Here is an 18,386-nt window from a genome sequence, read left to right on the forward strand (position 1 = left end):
CAACGGTAGATCAACGGTTGATTGGTCCCTGCAAGTTCCGCTACTGAGGAACATCTGCATGAGGCATCAAGGCATTAACAACAAATCCTCTAATTCACAATTGAATGAATGAACGAGCAATGAGCAAACAACAAAACATAAAACAAACCGAGCTCAGCTGCCAATTCCCAATTGCTAACACCGTCATCTTATCTGACTACCTACTCACTAGTTATCTTAAAATTGATCTGACTAGTACCTAGTACTTAGCAGCTTCGTGTGATGAGAGCACGGATGGTGTGTCGCATTGCTACTAAATGAGGAGATTGAATCATTAAAATTGCGGCTGGACTGAGACCTGCGGAATGCGGAGTGGCGGAGCCTCTTCATTTCAATCTTCAACTCATCGAATCTCCGTATCAGAGCCTTGTGGAGTGGTGGTTTCCCAAATCCTCAACCGAAATCTCACATCCAGAATCCAGATCTCGGAGATTTGCCGAAATATTCCATGTTCAACTAAGATTTGTTTTTGGCGAGGCCAATGATGAAATGAGGGAGCCAGCTCGATTTCGAGCCGTTTGATGAGCCAGGAGAAGGTGGAGGTTTCAAATCGGCGGACTCAGCGGAGCCACGCATCCGTGCACGTCAGCCGCCTGGGCCTAAGGCCTTTCCCCCTCCCGACTCCCGTCGTCCGGTCATCTCGATGGTCGCCCGCGAAACAGGTTGCTTTTTTCGTCCCCCTGGCGCTTCCAGCAGGATCCAGGAGCCCGGTCTGGCGCAGGAACAATTTACGATATTTGTCGATGATTGGTGTAGCTCAATTCAAAGTTTCGAACATGCTTAAAGAGCTGGGGGTGTTGCCCGGTCGTTGGGGGTTCCGCGAGTCGCTGAGTTCGCTTCCCACGGTGATGAAGACCGGAAATCGAGTCTCTGTCCTTCGGTGATACGTCGACTCTGTCCCGTTACACAGTGATGGTTGTACCGAAGGACGTCGAAACGAATCAACTGATCAACGTGAAGAAGCATTCGAGTCCAGATGGTATCAGCAGCTCCCAGTCAACCCGAAGGAGCTGGATGTGATGAAGATCCTGCGCTGACAGGCATCGTAATCGGAGGAATGGCTTCAGCGCCACCATGTGCCTGTAATCTACTAATCTTCAACCATTAGCAGCGCTCCACAGTAGTGATGCGCACCCCCATCCCTGGACCTCTCCTGGTGAACCAGACGATCCTCTCTTAAGCTCCAGACGATCCTCACCGAGTCCACGAGGGGTTTTCCTTCTTTTAACCTGTCCTTGTCATTCATTCTTTGTGCAGTTTGTCGAAGTGTCCCTGGCTGGCACATTGGTCGTCTTTGTTCACTCTCTACCTTTCACGTCATTTTTCGTGCTCCAACTACTGCCTCTCATTTTCGTGTCGATACTCCCTTCGGATCACTCCTTTTCCGTTGTGTGCATATCACCACTGACCTGCTTGTTTGTCGTGGCCAGTCCATTTGACATATCATCGGTATTCCTTCAAGACAAGCCCGACGCCGATCGCTTGTAGAACAAGCCACCCGTCCTCGATATCCTTCCAAAACACCGTCTTTTTGACCTTCATATCCAAGCAAAATGATTGCTAGAACCGGACTCGTTTTGGCTATGGCCGCTGCTGGTGCCCATGCCCATTGTGGATGGACTGGGTTCTATGTCAATGGTGTCTCTGTGGTATGTTGAGAATTGCTCCCTCTCTGTTCGTTGCTTACCGTAGCCATAGGGTGACGGAACGGCCATGCGAATGTCAAACATCCTTAAGGAGGCCAACTTCCCAGTCAGCCCTACCAGCGAGGATGTAGCCTGCAACGTGAACGGAAAGAATGGTGTTTCCCGAACTGCTCCCGTCAAGGATGGCGATACGCTTTCTTTCGAGTGCCGCTCAAACATGCCCGATGTGACGAATACCGGTGGTGACGGTCCTATCGCCGTTGGACATTATGGACCATGCGCTATCTATGCCAAGAAAGTTGACTCCGCCATCGAGGATCAAGGTATGTACACTAACAACAAGACGCTCGTCCTGTTTCTCACTGCCATTAGGTGTCGGTCCCGGTTGGTTCAAGCTCTGGGAGGACGGCTACGATGAGTCCTCCGGAAAATGGTGTAACGAGCGCTTCATCGAATCTGGTGGCCTCCTCTCGGTGACTCTCCCCCAAGGCCTCCAAGGCGGCGACTACCTGTTCCGCCCCGAGATCCTCGCGCTGCACAACGCCAACCAAGGCGACCCGCAATTCTTCACCGGCTGCGCCCAAGTGCACCTCGAATCTACCGGCAACCTCGTCGCGAAAGACACCGTCAGCATCCCCGGCTGGGTCTCCACCTCTGATCCCGGCGTCGCCTACGACCTCTATAAATACCCCAGCATGGACCTCCCCTACCCGATTCCCGGACCACCCATCGTCGAGCTCGTCCCCGGCGACTCCACGGCCTCCACCTCCTCCGTCCAAACCACCGGCCTCCTCCCCTCTGACTGCATCCTCGAAAACAACAACTGGTGCGGCAAGGAGGTCCCCACCTACAACACCCAGGACGGCTGCTGGGCCTCTGCCCAGAACTGCTGGGACCAGAACGACGTCTGCTGGGACACCGCCGGCCCTACCGGCGGCCACGGCTGCGAAATCTGGGGCGATTACTGCAAGACGCTCGGCGACCTCTGCGAGAACAAGAACTTCAACGGGCCCCCCAACGCCGGAAACGTCCTCACCCCGCAGAAGCGCACCATCTCCCCCAAGTTCTGGGGCTCCGGCGAGCCGATCGTCGGTGCGGGCGCACCCTCTGCTACTCCAGTTGCGAAAGCGCCAGTGGCGGGTTCGCAGTCCTCGGCTGCGGCATCGCCGACTGCGGATGCGGGATCGGGATCCGGATCGCAAGGAGGAGAGCAGCCGGCCGCGTTGCCGGCGCCATCGTCATCGCAGTACTTCGAGCCTGCGCCGAGCAATGTCGAGCCGGCACAGGGCAATGCTGCGCCGGCGCCGAGCCAGGGTCCTGTTGAGCCTGCCGCGGTTGACGGTGACGTGGTGACGGTGACGGTGACGGCGTACACGACCGTTGTCGTGGACCAGTTCGTGACGGTGTCAGCGTAGAAGATGTGGTGGACAGTTGGAAACTTTTGATAGAGGGTGGTTGGTACTAAGCATGATCTCATGGTGGCGTTGAACCAGGCTTGTAGACAATCTTTGGTGACTTCATGTATGTATTTTACAGACATTTTCGAACCGTGCCTCTTTTGTGGAATCGCAAGTGATAGACTTTTCATTTGGACCAGCTCACTTGCAAATGATCTGAGGAGTACCACATAGAATTGGACCGCAAGGCTGCTCAGCAATTTTTGGGAAGGGTATATTTTATTTTTTAAACTTGATTTGCTACGTGACCCACTCGCCATTCTCCCCCCCTCGGGCGCCGTCCTCCAAACCCCATCCATATGCATCCTCTCTCCCTCTTATTATCCTTAGTCGAAGTGTCTAACGGCAAACCTATTCCAAGAACCAAATTAGCCATCTGAAACCCCAGACGTTCATGAAATAAGACGGTTGCTCGTGTAGGAGTCAGACAAAGATTTACTGGCAAGTAACAGGCGCCGGCGAAGGCTCCCGAAGGCTATCGTCATGGTCGAGTCGGCCGGGATTGAAGACAATAAGTTGCTTTCATCATTCGAACACGGTGGTATGGAGGGAGAGGGAATGGGAGAGCGGGAACGTACCTTTGGTGTGAGAGATCAATGCAGGACTGGATGTTGATATATCAGATTTGGACGACCAGCCAACGGAGCAATCCAGTCCGGATTCCGACATATCATAATAGAAGGCGTGATTAGTGCAGAAATCGATCGCATAACATTAACAGATCGCCAATTGAATGGTTGGAAGTTAGAAGGGACGCAGTGAAAGAGGAAGAGAAACTTCGCCGAAGTGAAGTTTTAAGGCGGTTGGAAAATTGCAGACGTCTTCGGGATAAGGATAAGCCGAGCCGAAAATTACAACGGCTTGGCATGCGCTAGTAGTACATTGTTTTGTATCGTTGTATGAAACACGCCTAATCGAGGCCAATTCATAGAGAAGCAGGCTCTAAACAGCCTAGCGTTATGGACTCGATTGGATGGCTGGGAGCATTGTCATGTTTCTGACGGTTTTCAACCAAATCTAGCCCTTTGCAGTCGTTGCAGGTGACTCTCTCCGTCCGTCTCTCGCCCAGTCGCCGCCCCCCGTCCCCCGTCTTCCGCCGTCCGCTGCAACTCTCACGCCTCTCGCACCTCACGCCTCGCACCTCACGCTCTCCCAGCACCACACCTCATCTAGTCCCGTATCTACCTCTCCACCACCCATCCCATCTCGCCGTGATACCGAAATCCTCCACCATCCTCTTCCCCATCTCTTTCCTCCTCCCATTCCCTCTCGACTCCCCTTCCACCATGCCCTTCCCCAGCGACGCATAGCCCATGGCGCCGGCCCCGATCCCCAATTGCGCTGCTGTCGCGACACCCTCCTAACGGCTCCTCTTCGTCCATCCGCCGTCCGATCGCCTTCCGATAGGCCGCTTTGCCACCTCTGCGTCGCCGTCCGGTCGCCGTTCCTCCTCTTCGATCCCTTTCGCATATATCTGGATTTAGTTACGTCGCGCGTGGTCCCATCGCCCGTTGTGGAGGACTGGCGCTGTTGATCCCCGAACCGCCATTGGAACGAAATCGCGTGGCCTACTCTGTGGCTTCCTCACCGCCGTCGCATCGTTCTGCATTCGACGACCATCCTTTCTCGCGCTGCCAGCGTTCGTGGAACGATCTAGCCAGTTTTTCCGCCTTCATTTACGTGACGCCAGAATCTTGCGGTCGGCCCTGGAGCGAAACGATACTGACCGCTTTCAAACCTTGGGGCGAATACATTTAGCCATTCATACGTTACATATGTACAAAAGCCCAGATACCCATTCGAATTTTTTGGCCCCGATACCCTCACCGTCGGATCGACGGTTTAGCAACGTCGACAGCGCAGGAGCAGCCGAGTCGCCTGTCCGCGAGCAGGTCCAGGACTTGGCGTCGAGATCGGACGTGTGGGAGTGGAAGCACGTCGCGAGGTAGTTGAGCGCTCGAAGCGCACCCAAGATGCAGGTCGCGATGCCACCGTACGCGCCGCAACATGGCGGGATGCAACATCCGGGCATGCCTCACGGACAACCGGGCCATCCTCAGCAGGGACATCCGATGGGACAGCAGATGCATATGCATCAAGGGGTCTCGGGTCCGAATGGCCCGCATGTCACGCAGCCGGGACCGATGATGGGAGGTATGCAGCCTGGTATGGGCGGTGTAGGACCTGGAGCACCGAGTCAGCATGCTCTATCACATCTCACACCTCAAAACCCGATGTTTCACCAGCAACAGTTACAGCAAAGTAAGTCGTGTCTCGTATATACCATGGTCCTTGTCCATATATGCCGACGTATAGTGGTGCTGACTAGACATAGTGGCCGCAACAAATCCCCAGATGGCGGCTCAGATCCAGCATCAGCAACAACAACAACAGCAGCAATTGTTCCAGCGGCAGCAACAGTTGCTCCAGGCCCAAGCAAATCAGCCAGGGAATATGCCGATGGGATTCCAGCAGGGGAATATGGGTGCGATGCAACAACATCTTGCTGCTTCAGGTCCTGGTGGCATGCCCCAGTTGACGCCAAACCTCCAACAACAGATGCAGCAACAAAGACTGATGGCGATGCGGGAACAAGCGATGCAAAATCAACGACAACAGCAACAACAACAACAAATGGCCCAACAAGTAGCAATGCAGCATGCACCCTCGCAGCAAAGCAACCAAGGTCAACCGATGCCACAACCTCATCAACAACAACAACAACAGCAGCAGCAGCAGCAGCAAGGCCAGATGCAACAGGTGCCGGTGAGACCGCAGTCTCAAATGAGCAGCCATGGACAAGAGGGCCAACAAGGGCCGCAACCTCCTCCGAAGCCCCCAGGCCAACATCCACAACCACAACCTGGACCACAGGGTCAACCTGGACCACAGCCGCCAAATCAACCACAGGGACCGCAGCAGAGCCCGGCTAATCCCCAGCAACCTCAAAAGCCGAATATACAGCAACCGAACGTGCAACCGAACATGCAACCGAACATGCAACAACCTCAGATGCGGCCCGGCATGCCACAGTTGACACCACAGCAGCAGGCGCTGATGCAACAACGGCGGCAGGCAGCCTTAAATAGCCAGAAGATGAGCATGAGCATGAGCGGTGCTCCCATCCTCATTCTCATGCAGTTCGCGGACAACCTGGGACGTTTCAACGTGAGTATGCCTACACTCGCGGATCACAAGCATGCTGACAAATTCTAGGCCCGAGAAAAGGAAAACAACATCGCTCACTGGAGACAATTCGTGGCTCAGTTCTTCTCCGACGAAGGAACATTACGTCACATCCTAAGCGATATGAGCGACCATCACACGAAACAGTTCGATATCCAGCATAGCTCGCTACCACGATATTTCCTCGTCCAGTATGATAGTGGCATCGATCAGATCCAAATCATTCTGGAAGGCACCTCAACTCGTGATCTGGGAGGTGGGTTATCTTCGGTCGAGTCCAGTCGAGCCAAATTCCTCTACACGTTCCGCAATGGAACTCTGGTATGTTGATTCCGAGATAGCGGTGGGGTCACACTAACCTGCTTGCAGCTGGTTTGCACGGGGACACTGCGTGCGTTATTCTCGCAAAGTCAAAAAATCGAGGCGCTCGAGATCGCCGTCGAGAAACACAGCCAGTTTCTGCCGCGAGGACAAATCGAGAGCTTGTTCAACAAACCCTCGCCGACGCAAGTCCAGAAGCCGTCCCCGCGCATGAGCAAGAAGGCGCAAAACCAGAGAAATAAGAATCAAGAGCCCCCTCCGCCGCCATCAATCACGCAATCCGACCTCCCCGACTCCGGAATCCACAACTATGGCACTACGGAGGCTATGATAAATTTCCTAGAAGTGAGTCCTCCACTGAAGTTTTCTATCCAGTCATTTAACCCTTCCTAGATCAACGAAACCCTCGCCCACCTCAAACCCCTAATGTACTACGCCAAAGACCACCCCGAACTCACCCTCCCCCAAGCCCTCGACAACGTCGTCCAAACCTTCAACTCCCAATCCTCCTCCATCCTCTCTCTCCCCCCCTCCCAACCCCCCCCGGGCCCCACCTTCAAATGCAACCTCAACCCCCCCATCCCCCCACTCACCAACAACCCCAACCCATGGTCCCCCCGCACCCCTCCTCCTTCCCCACCCCCCAACAACCCCAACCCCAACAGCCCCCTCGCAACCCCTCTCTCCAACACCACGCCAACTTCATCAACATGTCCTCCCACCTCACCAACCAACCCATCCCCAACGGTGGCTCCCCCCACCCCGTCAACCTCAACGCCGCCACCGTCGGCGGCCCCGTCGCCTCGCCCGCCCAGGCCCCCGGCCTGCTCCCCCAGCTCAGCCAGCAGAGCGGCGGCAGCGCCACTGTCAGCGGCGCGAGCGCGAATACGAGCCCGAACGTCGTGGCGGGGAAGAGAAGGCGGAGTACGGTGAAGGGGGACGATGATGAGGGGCCCGGGGTGAACGGGGCGGGGAAGGTGAAGCAGAGTCCGAGGGTAGGTGGGGTGAAGAGGCAGAAGGCGGGATAGGGCGATGAAATTGGGCCCCTGGATGGATGGGCGCTACGATGGTGGCGGTGATGCGGTAGACGAATGAGATGCGGCGGTTTGAGAGAGGATGGAAAACGTGCGGCAGCGCAAGAAGAGGAGTTAATGACGATATTCCGAGCGTTTTGATCTTGGGGATTGGATTGGAACGGAGGACCTGTACCGATGTAGACGAGCTTGAACGAATTCCACCCGCGAACCCAGAAGACACGAGCATCCGCGGTGCGCCTATCCGTGCGTGCGTGCGTTGAAAGAGTGGGATGGAATAAGGAGATGTGTTGAAGAAGGGCGGTTGGGCGATCTAAGATTGGAGTAAAAGATGGAGCTGAGGACGCCAGAGAGCAGGAGGGCAGCAAGTGCAGGCCACATATCGACCGATAGAATCAACCCACGACGACATCCTGCGACCTGGCGTCGTTCATTCATCCATCCATCCACCCATCCATTCATCGCCCGTCCACGATCTCCTCTCCTTCCCTCCTCCTCAACGTCGCGTTCGTCGCCCAATTTCCATCCTTCGATCCATCCTAACCATCCCACCCTACACTCGTCCGAATCTAACCACCTCCTCCGACTCCTCCCGTCCATCGCGGTCCACGACCTACGTTACTTAGCGGGTTCCTCCCTTTTCCGTCATCCCGCCTATCCCATTCCTGATTTCCGACCTGCCACCCGGTATCTATCTATCCGGTGCATGGGTGCACGGCTGCTTTCTTGCTCGCTTCCTCGCGGACTTGTTTGCTCACTTGCATGCTCTTTTGGATTTTGGGAGTCGGCTACCAATCGCGTGGACTGAATTGGCTTGGCGAGGGTGGATGGGATGGATGAACGGATGAACGGAGTTTCGATGGATGGATAAATTCGATGGATGGGGTATGGACGGTGGTATCGACTGCATGCAGGTGTATCATATAGTCCCGGGAGATCCTCTTATCCCCTTCCGTCCACCTCCTTTCCTCTCCTTCGTCTCTTCTTCCCCTCTCCTAATTCTATCTCTTTCTCTTCCTGTTTTTCCTCATAAAACTGGCTTCTTGGCGCGTCCCGCCAACAGGAACACACGCGAGCATCTGGAGTTTTGGGTGATTGGGGCGGTTTTCTTTTTAATACCTTGGTGCTTTGAGAAGGGTCGCAACGGTGCCTACTGTACTTATTTTTACTTACCTGCGCACTGTAGCTACCGTGCGTAGCTTGGAGTTCGCGGACGAGAGAATGGGATATCATGAGATTTTGATCACAACTCGAGTTTCTTGCTTGGAATTCATTGCGTGAGTGGATGGGTAAAATCACGGGATGATATGATGAGTCAGATGGGCTCGAAAAAGGTTGTAGAAATGTTTGCATTGTTGCGGTGCTATGTGCCTGCCCATAGCCCCATATACCACTATCCCATCCCATCCATTCCATTCCCTCCATCCGTAATATATCCCTCGACTGCACTATTGAGCATCGCGGTCCATAACGGCGACAACTCCGATGATCCGAGTGGGGATGGCTCATGGCGAATCATCGGTCGGAGTAGCATTGAGAAGAGCATCCATATATGTGTACGACCGACGACACACGGCGGAGATGCGCAACACCGTGTTGAGGAGCCGAGGAGGTAGTGCGTGAGTTCATCCATTGGCCGGAACCCATTCCGATAAATAATGCCGTGCCGTTGATCATTCGTCGACCGCTGGCTTCGAGAACCCCCGCTCTACCATCGCAAGATGGATGGCGAGTTGGATATCCCGAGCTAGTCAGGTTTGATGACGATAGAGGAAGACGAAGATAGGGCAAGGGGTGATCGCATTCCATCGATCCCATCCATACGTGAATGACCGTGAAGTCCATAATCCATTCCCCGGGTACCACATCCATCCAACCGTTCGTTCGTTGATATCCAGACATGCGCTTTTGATGAGAAACGGAAAAACATAAAGGTGGTGTGAGATCGGGTCGTGTGTGTCGACACTCGAGAAGAGAAGGGGCTGTGTATCCAAGTCCGGTCGAAGGGTTTGGGTACGTGATCGTCGTCCGGAGGAGAATAAGGAGGTGCCTAACCGCGTGTGGTCCGTGATGTATGTACGACGGCAATGGTATGTACCCAGGATGTTCATGATCCAGCCGTTTGTCGGGCGCTCGCTGCCGGGGAAATCTTTCGCTCGTGACAAAGAACAATGTCTCGTGGTCCTCATTCATCGTGACGGGGATAGTATCGGTTGGGGAAGGAAAAAAACTGAACAGAAGAAAAACGGGGAGATCTTGCAGAATTAATTTCCCGGGGAAAAGAGACTGAACACCATTGTTCAGTAGCCCGCGTGGCCGTGTCAGGTTGCCTCCCATCTCTCATAGTCACCGATAGACAGTGAGCACTGCCTATAGCGATCCGATCATTTCGACTGTCCGTATCCATATCTCATTCGTCTATTCGCGTCTCCACATCAACCTCTCGCACGCTCCGTCATCTCCCGCAACTCCCGATTCCCTACCACCAACTTCTCCAGAAAAATCGCCGACTCCATTAACACGCTGCTCTTACTGAACCCGCCCCCTCGCAGCTCCGGCACCAGCAGATGCAGCTCGTCGAACCCCATCTTGATCAGATTCCGCCGCTTCTGCTCCGACATGATGTGATTGTTCCGCTTCTGCGCGTCGCTGAGGTTCTCGCGCGGCGTCTTCGCCGGCGTGCGCTGCGCGTCGACGCCGCCGGACACGTCGGAGCGACGGCGCTTGGTGGTGGCGGAGGTGGGGGATTGGCCGGAGGCGGAGGCGAGGGAAGGCTTGCGTGGGTTGAGGGCGGTGCGTAGGTGGAGGGCGGGTTTGCGGTCGGAGGACTCGGACGGGTCGGCGGTGGCGCGGCGGCGTTTGCGGGGGCGGTCGTTGTTGGATTCCGAGTCGGATTCGATGAAGGTGCCGGCCCAGGCGGGGATGGGGCCGTTGCCGTTCCCGTTGGCGGTGGGATGGGTGCCATTGGGTGGGGTGGAGGGGCGAGTGTCGGCGCCGGTTTCGGGCCGGATGGCGTTCATGGTGCTCATGAAGCGGTTGGTGAAGACTTCTTCGGTCTCCTGGCCGGCCGGCGGGATGAAGCCGGTCGTGCTGAAGTGGGAGTCGGATCCGAAGCGATAGAGTCGGGTGTTCTCGTTATGGGCGGCGTCCGCGGGGGGATTGTGGTTGTGTTGACGGGGGCGGCGCATGCTGTTCAAGGCCACGGAATCGCGGAACTCGGGGGAGGTCTGAACCGGAGAGAGGGGGATGAGGCCGAAAACACGCTGAATGGTTGGAGTGGGGGCTCGCGAAACTCCGTTGGACTCGATTCCGGGCGTTGCAGTGTCCAGTGCGGGGATGGGTGGGGCGACGAAATTAGGGGAGATCGAGGAAGGAACAATATCAATCTGTTGATTGTCCATGGCAGACATAGGATCGGCTTGCCCCAGGCTCGAGTGATCCGAAAGCGAATCGCGATGGTGATGGTGGTGTAGATGCTGATGATGCGCGTCGCTTCCCATCAAGGTGCTGAAAGGGTTTGCGTTGTTCATGAACGAGGCCACGCTGAAGAAGTCGTCTTCTGCACCCATGGCGATTAAATTGGAATCATCCAGCGTAGTAAAGTCGGGAATCGGAGCATGTGCATGTGAGAGACTAGAGAAGGCTTGTGATGTGGAGGGTTCTCCAGCGACGCCCTGGATCGTGGGGGGACGCTCCGACATGAGCCACGAGTAGTCATTCTTGTCGAAATTCATGTTTCCGAGTTGCGGCGTGTCATTGTTGCCGTAGTTAGCGCCGGGGTTTTCGAGAAAGCTCTCGATGAAGTGCGCCTCTCCGTTGTTTAGGAGCGGAGGCCCGGGAATCATTTCGGGCGCTTCAGGATAGGATTCATGGTAGCCGGTCGGCGGAGGAGCGGAGTAGTCTAGCATGATCAGTCGAGCCACACAATACCGGTATATTGACCAGGGGACAAGGAGACCGGAGAGAGAATGCGGGGTGGAACTTACATCCAAACATCGAGCTATTGTTATTATCGCCGGAGAATTGACCCTCATCCGCCATTTTGGGCTGTCTGGATCTTCCGCTCGACCGGGTGTCCAGAGACTTGGGTAAGTTGCCAAATGGCGAAGTCCTTTGATGGTGGTTTAACCCGAAGAAATCGTCACCACGGCCAAAACTAGCCGGGAGTACATCATTCATTTGGTCGGTCGTGGGGAAAGAGAGAGAAAGGTGGAGGAATTCGGTGAGAGGAGTGGAAGTGAGAGAGTTGAGGTCGTAGCAAATGGTCGCCTTAGGCCACCGATATTGCGATAGTGTGGTGAATTGGGGACTTGGGGTACCGGTAGTGGGGAGGGTGGCGGCTAGTGAGCATGAAGCGGGAGAGACAATAGATAGGATATTAGGTCGAGGCAGATGAAACGATTCAGACGGTTGGGTTTGAGTGGCAAGTGAGAGGAAGAATGAGTGAATGAATATCTGACCTGTGAACCGTGTCGAGTCCGAGTCCGAGACAAGTTGTGAAAGGGAGAGATGGACGGAGGGGGAGGGTGAGAGAGAAAGTGAGTGTCAAGAGTGCGTGAATGAATGATGATAAACCTGGATGGATGTCGTCTTTTTGACTGGGGGTCCCAACTACCAAGTAATAATGATGCGCCAGGTTCAACCTCCAGGTTCAACTCCAGAGTCCACGTCTTTTCAACGGACGTGGAGTCGAATTCCAACTCCGGTGGTGCAGGTCGAGCAGATGGAGGGATCTAACTCATCTAACCCGCTGGTTGCTTGAACCCCCAAGCGAACCCCAAGATTACCGGTAGGGCACAGTGCTACACTACGGCGGCCTGCGGGTAAGTGGAACGTGGAGTACCCAGTCACTCCATCAGGGAGTCTATCCAGTATCCAACGGGACTCGTGCCGGAATCCTGGGGAACGGGATCACGGTTGACGGCAGGTTGAACGGAGGGTGGTAGCCGGGAGGGAGTCTGCAGACGATCCGACGATAGCACTGATGCAGCAAGATTGCGCGAGGGAGAGGTTGCGACAGCCGATAGGATGGCTTGGATGTTGGACAGCTAGAGAGAGATTTGGGAGGGATCTGGGGATAGCGATGGTGATGATTGGAGGAGGAGGAGAAAGATGGCGTTAGTGTTAGTGTTGGCGTGAAAATGGGAGCAGTTGTGGAAGTGAGGAACGTAGAGACGCAGAGTGAAACCAACGGCTTCGGACCTTCACATGTCAATTTGCTGGCAGTCCATCTCATGCGAACATCTTGATATCTCCCTCGCTCTCACTCTCCCCAAGACCACAGGAGCACACTAATGGCTACTACTACTGCCTCCTACTACGTACTGTCGGATTACGAGTCTCTCCAGGATCGGTACCTGCTTAGAGCCGAAGACGTCACATTGCAAGCCACATATGCCAACCCTCCTTGAATTGGCATACCGAGCTCGGAAATCCGAATTTTATGGTCGGCCTGAGCGACTGATCGACTCCTGAATAGCTCCAAGGAGTCGCGGCAGTTGGTCTTGGACACTTGGACTTGGTACGTATCGCCAGTCCGCCACCCACCCCTCTAGAATCTAGCCTCCTGTCCGCCATATGACCATCGCACATATGACCATATCGCCCTAATCTACTCTCGACGACGAACTATCCCCCTCTGCCACTGTTATTCCCGGTCCTTCGGCGGTCTCCCGAATTCGCTACTCCTTTCGGCGGTAGGGTCTGGTCCCCATCGCTCGAGCCCACTCCTGCTCTGCCCGCAACCTCCCACAAAGCGGGACCTGACAGACGAAGGCTCAAACAGGCCCGACGTCCGTTTCCAATTCTCAGCCTCATTCGTGAACGCCGTTTGACATATTCGATGTACTATGTAATTTACCGCATGGCCATTTCGGGCATTTCGAATGGTTCTACTGCGCCTCATTCGAAGTTTTGCAAATCCCAATTTCCTGCAGCTAACTTGCTCAAAGTGTGAAATGCTCTGCTCTTCGCCCCCGCTTGCGCAACTTGGAGTTGACAGTTGCAGTTCGGATCATTGTTTTATGTGCCATCCGGCCGGTTTATGCATTGATATTGACTCGCGATCTACGGATCCGAGAATCCGTCCGAGTGATGCTGCAAACCGATGAAATCGTGAGGTCATCCCGTCCACATCTAAGACAAATGGCCAGAAGTGCATTGATGTGGCTTGTCCTGGAACCCTCTACTGGTGGCGCGCATAGTCGCATCCTCGTCCCCCGCCTAGGATTCCATAGACGTGCCTCGCGTCGACCAATCTCATCTGGGGTTTGAAATTGAGCGACAGGGCTTATCCATCCTGGATCGCTAGCATGAACCTGGCATCCCACACGACCAACTTTTCGACCGGGAACAAGGAGCATTCAGCATCCGAAACTCCCCCTGGTCAGCGAGACGACACTCGACAGCGTTTCTCGTAATCCAGTTGGTTCACCCCGCCATGCGCAAAGCTTAACAGGCGGATACCAACCTCCATTTCCATCCAATTCGGAACGATGACCAGATCGATCATTGAAACAATAGTCGGATTAATCACTAACAACGCCACTGTTCGGCTCGACCTACCTCCAGCATTCCGCGTTCCCCCTTTCCAGTCGATCATCGCCGTCCATCGAAGTTAGCGGCGCAAAAAAATCCGCTTGCGTTGGGGGCTTTTGAACTTTCCCCTTTGTAGGGCCGATCGACTGTCGAACATTCCTGTCCGTCACGGGTTCGCGACTTGTTCCGACATCCGAGCACGAGGGACGGCTTTGAAACAGTGGCAGCTAGTGGGGGAAGTAACTGCCGCCCACCTGATAGGTTGATGCCACTGCTTCCATCTGACGATCTCGTCCTACCCGCTTATCCACGACGCCACAGTCCACACGCTACATCTCCTTTGACGTGCGCGTGGTACGTACCGTACCCCAACATCCTGATTCCCGAATCCTCCAGATAGTATTCCATTTTGAATTCATGATGCACGATTAAAGTGGCCTGGCTCAGCTGTTCCGTTCTCCGAGCAGCCACGAGGTCGAGAGTCGAGACCACAGTCCATCCCCTCGCTCGCTCCTACCCGTCCCTGCCGTTGACTCTTCCGACCCCGTGGGGAAGTCAATCACTTACCGCTCTTCTATTCATTCTCATATCCCCACGGAACGCGTTCTCCCTCTCTAGTCTCTGCAGTCCCCCGCCCTCTTGCAGGCGACATCCTCGACATGCGTGGGAAGGGGTCGATGACCAGAACGGCGAGGATCGCCAACCCCGGATTATCAGCGACGCTCAAACCGTATGTCTCACTCAGCGCTCCGTTCCAGACTCGAGATGTTTCAGCATGTCATGTCGGCGCCTTGACGCCTTAATGATCTATTATATTCATGGCAGATACCGCATGGTTGTGGAAGCAGGAAATCCCAGTCTAGGCTTGGGTTTCATTCCAATTCCCCCCTTTAAGCATATCTTCCTCAAAGGACAGAGACTGACCGTAGCTCTGTGGCCGTGTTTAGTCTTCTTCGAGCATACAGCCTTGGATATGCTTCCACCGCAGGTCCCAAAATTCTAGGAGTGATTCTAGCACTGTTTCAAGGAAGATCCTCCTGGGCGACGTCCCTTGCCAAAGTGAGTTTAGCTTTCCGTTCAGCCCGTGAACATTTCCTTCGTCGTTCTGTTTCATCGTTTTTTCAATTTCTCAACGTCTCGGAACATACAGTTGAAAAAGCCAAATGATCGCGTCCTCGTTGAGTCCATCTGCACTATTCTTGTAAAGTGACCCTGAAAACGTCACTGTCATATGAAAGTCCGAGAGTTGAGGATCACCGATATCCTCCCCCTGCATAAGCGGGAGCTTCACACGAAGCTTGCCTGTTAGCATTGCTCGGTCGACGACTAGCGTAAGCCAGTCATTCTAAACTCGACAAGCCAAAGACGTCATTTCTATGATTCCTGTCAGCTGGACCAGTCACTATTGAACAATGAGCATGGCACTTCTAGGCTTCCCCAGATCAGGACCAAGGATTTCCGAATTCGTCCGATATCTGGGGCAGCTACATCGACGAAGAACCCCAGTCCCTAACAATTGAACCCCAAGATCGTCCCTCTTGCCGAGTCGCCTATCTCAATTTGCCATGTGCTTTTTGGATGTGCTATTTTCGTGGCATATTCAAGTCAGGCCAGTCAGATGCTTACTATTGCGGTGAAACGTAGGGTGCCCTAGCCCTCCGGAATGCAGCTGGCCCTCAACGGTTTCCAGCCTTCTGCGCTGTCCTGGTCGGCGGGTCAAAGGTGCTGGAAGAACCCCTTTACACAATTCTCCTGAGCTTGCTGGGCGCAGCTCGGTCTGGCACATGTCAATCGGCTTCAAGTGGTCGCAAAGTCGGCCTGCAGCAGCAGTCCGCAAGCCATCATTCGATACGGATAGTATCCCGACTGGCATCATCAGCCATTTCAGCGTTCTTGGCGTTTGAGCTGTTGAATTCCGGGGGACGGCGATCGTCTGCCGCGGTGCTTGGCCACAGCAAGTTCGCATCATCATCGACAGAGGAAGCATCTGACAAAGATGTTGAGAAAGGAGAGCACAACGATGGAGGCAATCCATCGAACGAGAAAGCCGACACCATGATGTTCCCTCCCACCCTAATGTACTCGTACACCGTCCCCCTAACCCTCTTCCTCCTTCCCCACGCCATCCACACTCTCCTCCACATCCCCATCTCCCTCCGCTCCACCACCACCCCCCTCCCTCTCTCCCCCCGCCTCCCCCGCCCCCTCACCCACTCCACATACCCCACCTTCTTCATCTTCTCCTCCGCCATCCTCATGCACGCCTGGATGTACACCCCCTCCCTCCTCCCCCGCTCCTACGCCTCCTGGATTTCCTCCGCCGCCCACCTTCACCCCTCCATCCTCTCCGTCCTCCGCTCCGCCCGCATGGGCCGCTGGCTCTACGCCTCCGACCTCCCCCTCCCCGACTCCTCCGTCCTCTCCCCGCTCGCCTCCCGCCTCGCTCTCCCCCCAACCTGGGCCGACCCCGCCAACCTCGACCGCTCCCCCACCGACCCCCGCGGCTTCGGCACCACCAACGGCGGCGTCCCTGGCTCCGACCGCTGGGAGCGCGGGATACCCTGCTGCCTCGTCCACGGGTCCGCCGGCCGCGTGCGCCCGGTCCGCAGCGACGGCGCGCCGATCCACACGCTTCGCGATGTGCCGTTCCTCGTGCGCTCGTGCGAGGCGCATGGGGTGCGGCGGTTCATCGCCGGGTGGAGCTTCGCGATGCGGATGTATTTCCCGCTACAACTCGTAATGGGTTCGCGGCGATTATATCAATCCCGCGCTCTGTTGCTGAAACGGAGGGCGCTGCGGCAGAAGGTGCGGGTGGTTCTGGGCATGGTGGTGAGAGCGGCGATGGGGGCGGCGAGAAGTAGTGTGTTTCTTGGGGCGTTCATCGCGGGGTTTTATTATACGGTGTGTCTTGCGCGGACGCGAGTGGGGCCGCGGGTGTTTTCTAAACACGGGGTATTAGTGAAGGTGCTGGCGCGGTTGCCGGTGGCGATGCGGCAGACGGTCAACGCGGTGTTGCAGGTGATTGTCGGACGGTCCTTCGTGGCGTCGAAGGAAGGGATGGAGGCGAGCTTGGTGCGTGTGGATGGCGTTGCGGAGGGGGAGGAGGCATGGGGAATGGCGAGTGGGCGGCAGGATATCGTGTCGCCGCAGATGTGGGATGCGGGGATGGCGATCACGGCGGGGTGTTTGGCGTGCGGGTGGAGTATTTGGTTGGAGCGGAAGGAGCGGAGGGGGGAGTTGGCGTTGTGGGTGTGGCCGCGGGCGGGCGTGTGTCTGACCGGGAGGGTGTATGAGAAAAAGGTATGCCTAGTGTCTCACGCTTCATTTTCCTCGGTCTATTGTTTATTCACTTCCCTCTCCTTTCTCTCCTATTCTCTACCGCAAATTACGGCTCTCTCAGCAAGACCGCAGCGGAAACAAGGGCTAACGGGTTCGATAGGACCAATGGCGCGAACGCCTCGCCTTCGTGAGCAGCGCTGCCATCGTGCTGGCCGCGGCGCAGGAGCCAGAGAACCTGCTGAAAGGCGTGTTTGGAAAGTTGCTCCGTGGAATCTACGCATAGAGCCTGGTTGTTGCTTTGTTGGCGGCTGGATCCAACCCCTTCATGCGAAGGTCATCCCCGAAAGTTTGCACGTTGTTGAGACATCATGCCGTATGGCTGGGAGACTTCAAGACCCCGCTAGCTCATGGTTAGAGGATGGTTGGGATTGGAGGTTCATATAATCTTGACTTGCATAGTCATGGCCTGAACAATAGGGAATGCATGTGGGAGCATTAGCCAAGCAAGCGAATAGCATTGATATAATATAACAAGATAGAAGCGAGATATGTATTTCTAGCTCTCCTTAATCATAACACACAAGAACAATTATCACACAGGCCCATCCATCCATCCAATCCACCATGCAACGCCTCACCTCTCTCCTTCAAACGGACGACAAAATGAACCCAAACCCTCTAGTATCATTGCATGTCCACATTTCTCTACCGCCGAACTCAAACTCCCTTTTGCAAATAGGTATCTCGGAATGGGGATTACCCCAAATAATGCGTCGCAAACCAGGCACGGCCTACCGATCATACAATCAAGGAAGACAACCGTCAACCAATCCCATACTCCCGCTCCACTCGCTGATGCAATTGCCAAAATCCATCCCAAATCGATT

At 55.2% G+C, this 18,386-nt stretch overlaps 9 protein-coding genes across 9 annotated transcripts; 5 read left to right on the forward strand and 4 right to left on the reverse strand.

Annotated features, from left to right (window-relative positions):
* Positions 1-1,517: 1,517 nt before the first annotated feature.
* Positions 1,518-3,465, forward strand: P152DRAFT_206996 (uncharacterized protein). Its single transcript, XM_033674380.1, has 3 exons — positions 1,518-1,688; positions 1,732-2,008; positions 2,058-3,465. The coding sequence occupies exons 2-3, from the start codon at positions 1,753-1,755 to the stop codon at positions 3,098-3,100; spliced, it is 1,299 nt and encodes a 432-aa protein (XP_033530516.1). The 5' UTR covers positions 1,518-1,688; positions 1,732-1,752; the 3' UTR covers positions 3,101-3,465.
* Positions 3,466-4,863: 1,398 nt separating this feature from the next.
* On the forward strand, positions 4,864-6,333 carry P152DRAFT_207179 (uncharacterized protein). The gene has a single exon (XM_033674384.1). It carries the CDS (start codon positions 5,116-5,118, stop codon positions 6,073-6,075), a length of 960 nt encoding a protein of 319 aa, XP_033530517.1. The 5' UTR covers positions 4,864-5,115; the 3' UTR covers positions 6,076-6,333.
* On the forward strand, positions 6,167-7,582 carry P152DRAFT_404485 (uncharacterized protein; the record flags this gene model as incomplete). Its single annotated transcript, XM_033676764.1, has 4 exons — positions 6,167-6,310; positions 6,359-6,649; positions 6,698-6,994; positions 7,043-7,582. 4 exons carry the CDS (start codon positions 6,167-6,169, stop codon positions 7,580-7,582), a joined length of 1,272 nt encoding a protein of 423 aa, XP_033530518.1.
* Positions 7,583-7,798: 216 nt separating this feature from the next.
* P152DRAFT_207084 (uncharacterized protein) lies at positions 7,799-8,587 on the forward strand. The gene has a single exon (XM_033674382.1). The coding sequence runs from the start codon at positions 8,015-8,017 to the stop codon at positions 8,489-8,491; it is 477 nt and encodes a 158-aa protein (XP_033530519.1). The 5' UTR covers positions 7,799-8,014; the 3' UTR covers positions 8,492-8,587.
* P152DRAFT_207130 (uncharacterized protein) lies at positions 8,270-9,313 on the reverse strand. The gene has a single exon (XM_033674383.1). It carries the CDS (start codon positions 9,190-9,192, stop codon positions 8,626-8,628), a length of 567 nt encoding a protein of 188 aa, XP_033530520.1. The 5' UTR covers positions 9,193-9,313; the 3' UTR covers positions 8,270-8,625.
* Positions 9,314-9,995, reverse strand: P152DRAFT_207082 (uncharacterized protein). Its single transcript, XM_033674381.1, has one exon. The coding sequence runs from the start codon at positions 9,870-9,872 to the stop codon at positions 9,435-9,437; it is 438 nt and encodes a 145-aa protein (XP_033530521.1). The 5' UTR covers positions 9,873-9,995; the 3' UTR covers positions 9,314-9,434.
* On the reverse strand, positions 9,822-11,724 carry P152DRAFT_517233 (uncharacterized protein; the record flags this gene model as incomplete). Its single annotated transcript, XM_033682997.1, has 2 exons — positions 9,822-11,584; positions 11,670-11,724. The coding sequence occupies 2 exons, from the start codon at positions 11,722-11,724 to the stop codon at positions 10,119-10,121; spliced, it is 1,521 nt and encodes a 506-aa protein (XP_033530522.1). The 3' UTR covers positions 9,822-10,118.
* Positions 11,725-14,029: 2,305 nt separating this feature from the next.
* On the reverse strand, positions 14,030-14,285 carry P152DRAFT_462122 (uncharacterized protein; the record flags this gene model as incomplete). Its single annotated transcript, XM_033680274.1, has 1 exon — positions 14,030-14,285. A coding segment is annotated over one exon (217 nt), but the record flags the coding sequence as incomplete, so codon positions are not given.
* A 2,011-nt stretch (positions 14,286-16,296) lies between these two features.
* P152DRAFT_404477 (uncharacterized protein) lies at positions 16,297-17,782 on the forward strand (the record flags this gene model as incomplete). The annotated part of the gene is made up of 4 exons (XM_033676763.1): positions 16,297-16,746; positions 16,888-17,172; positions 17,353-17,520; positions 17,660-17,782. The coding sequence occupies 4 exons, from the start codon at positions 16,297-16,299 to the stop codon at positions 17,780-17,782; spliced, it is 1,026 nt and encodes a 341-aa protein (XP_033530524.1).
* Between the last annotated feature and the right edge of the window lie 604 nt (positions 17,783-18,386).

This window comes from Eremomyces bilateralis, assembly GCF_010015585.1.
Source record: "Eremomyces bilateralis CBS 781.70 unplaced genomic scaffold P152scaffold_30, whole genome shotgun sequence".
In the NCBI taxonomy this organism is placed as follows: domain Eukaryota; kingdom Fungi; phylum Ascomycota; class Dothideomycetes; order Eremomycetales; family Eremomycetaceae; genus Eremomyces; species Eremomyces bilateralis.

Coding starts and splice junctions, on each gene's coding strand:
- P152DRAFT_206996 (XM_033674380.1), top strand. CDS start 1,753: ATGCGAATGTCAAACATCCTTAAGGAGGCCAACTTCCCAGTCAGCCCT. Junction 2,009..2,057: donor CTCCGCCATCGAGGATCAAG/GTATGTACACTA, acceptor CACTGCCATTAG/GTGTCGGTCCCGGTTGGTTC.
- P152DRAFT_207179 (XM_033674384.1), top strand. CDS start 5,116: ATGCAGGTCGCGATGCCACCGTACGCGCCGCAACATGGCGGGATGCAA.
- P152DRAFT_207084 (XM_033674382.1), top strand. CDS start 8,015: ATGGAGCTGAGGACGCCAGAGAGCAGGAGGGCAGCAAGTGCAGGCCAC.
- P152DRAFT_207130 (XM_033674383.1), bottom strand. CDS start 9,192: ATGAGCCATCCCCACTCGGATCATCGGAGTTGTCGCCGTTATGGACCG.
- P152DRAFT_207082 (XM_033674381.1), bottom strand. CDS start 9,872: ATGAGGACCACGAGACATTGTTCTTTGTCACGAGCGAAAGATTTCCCC.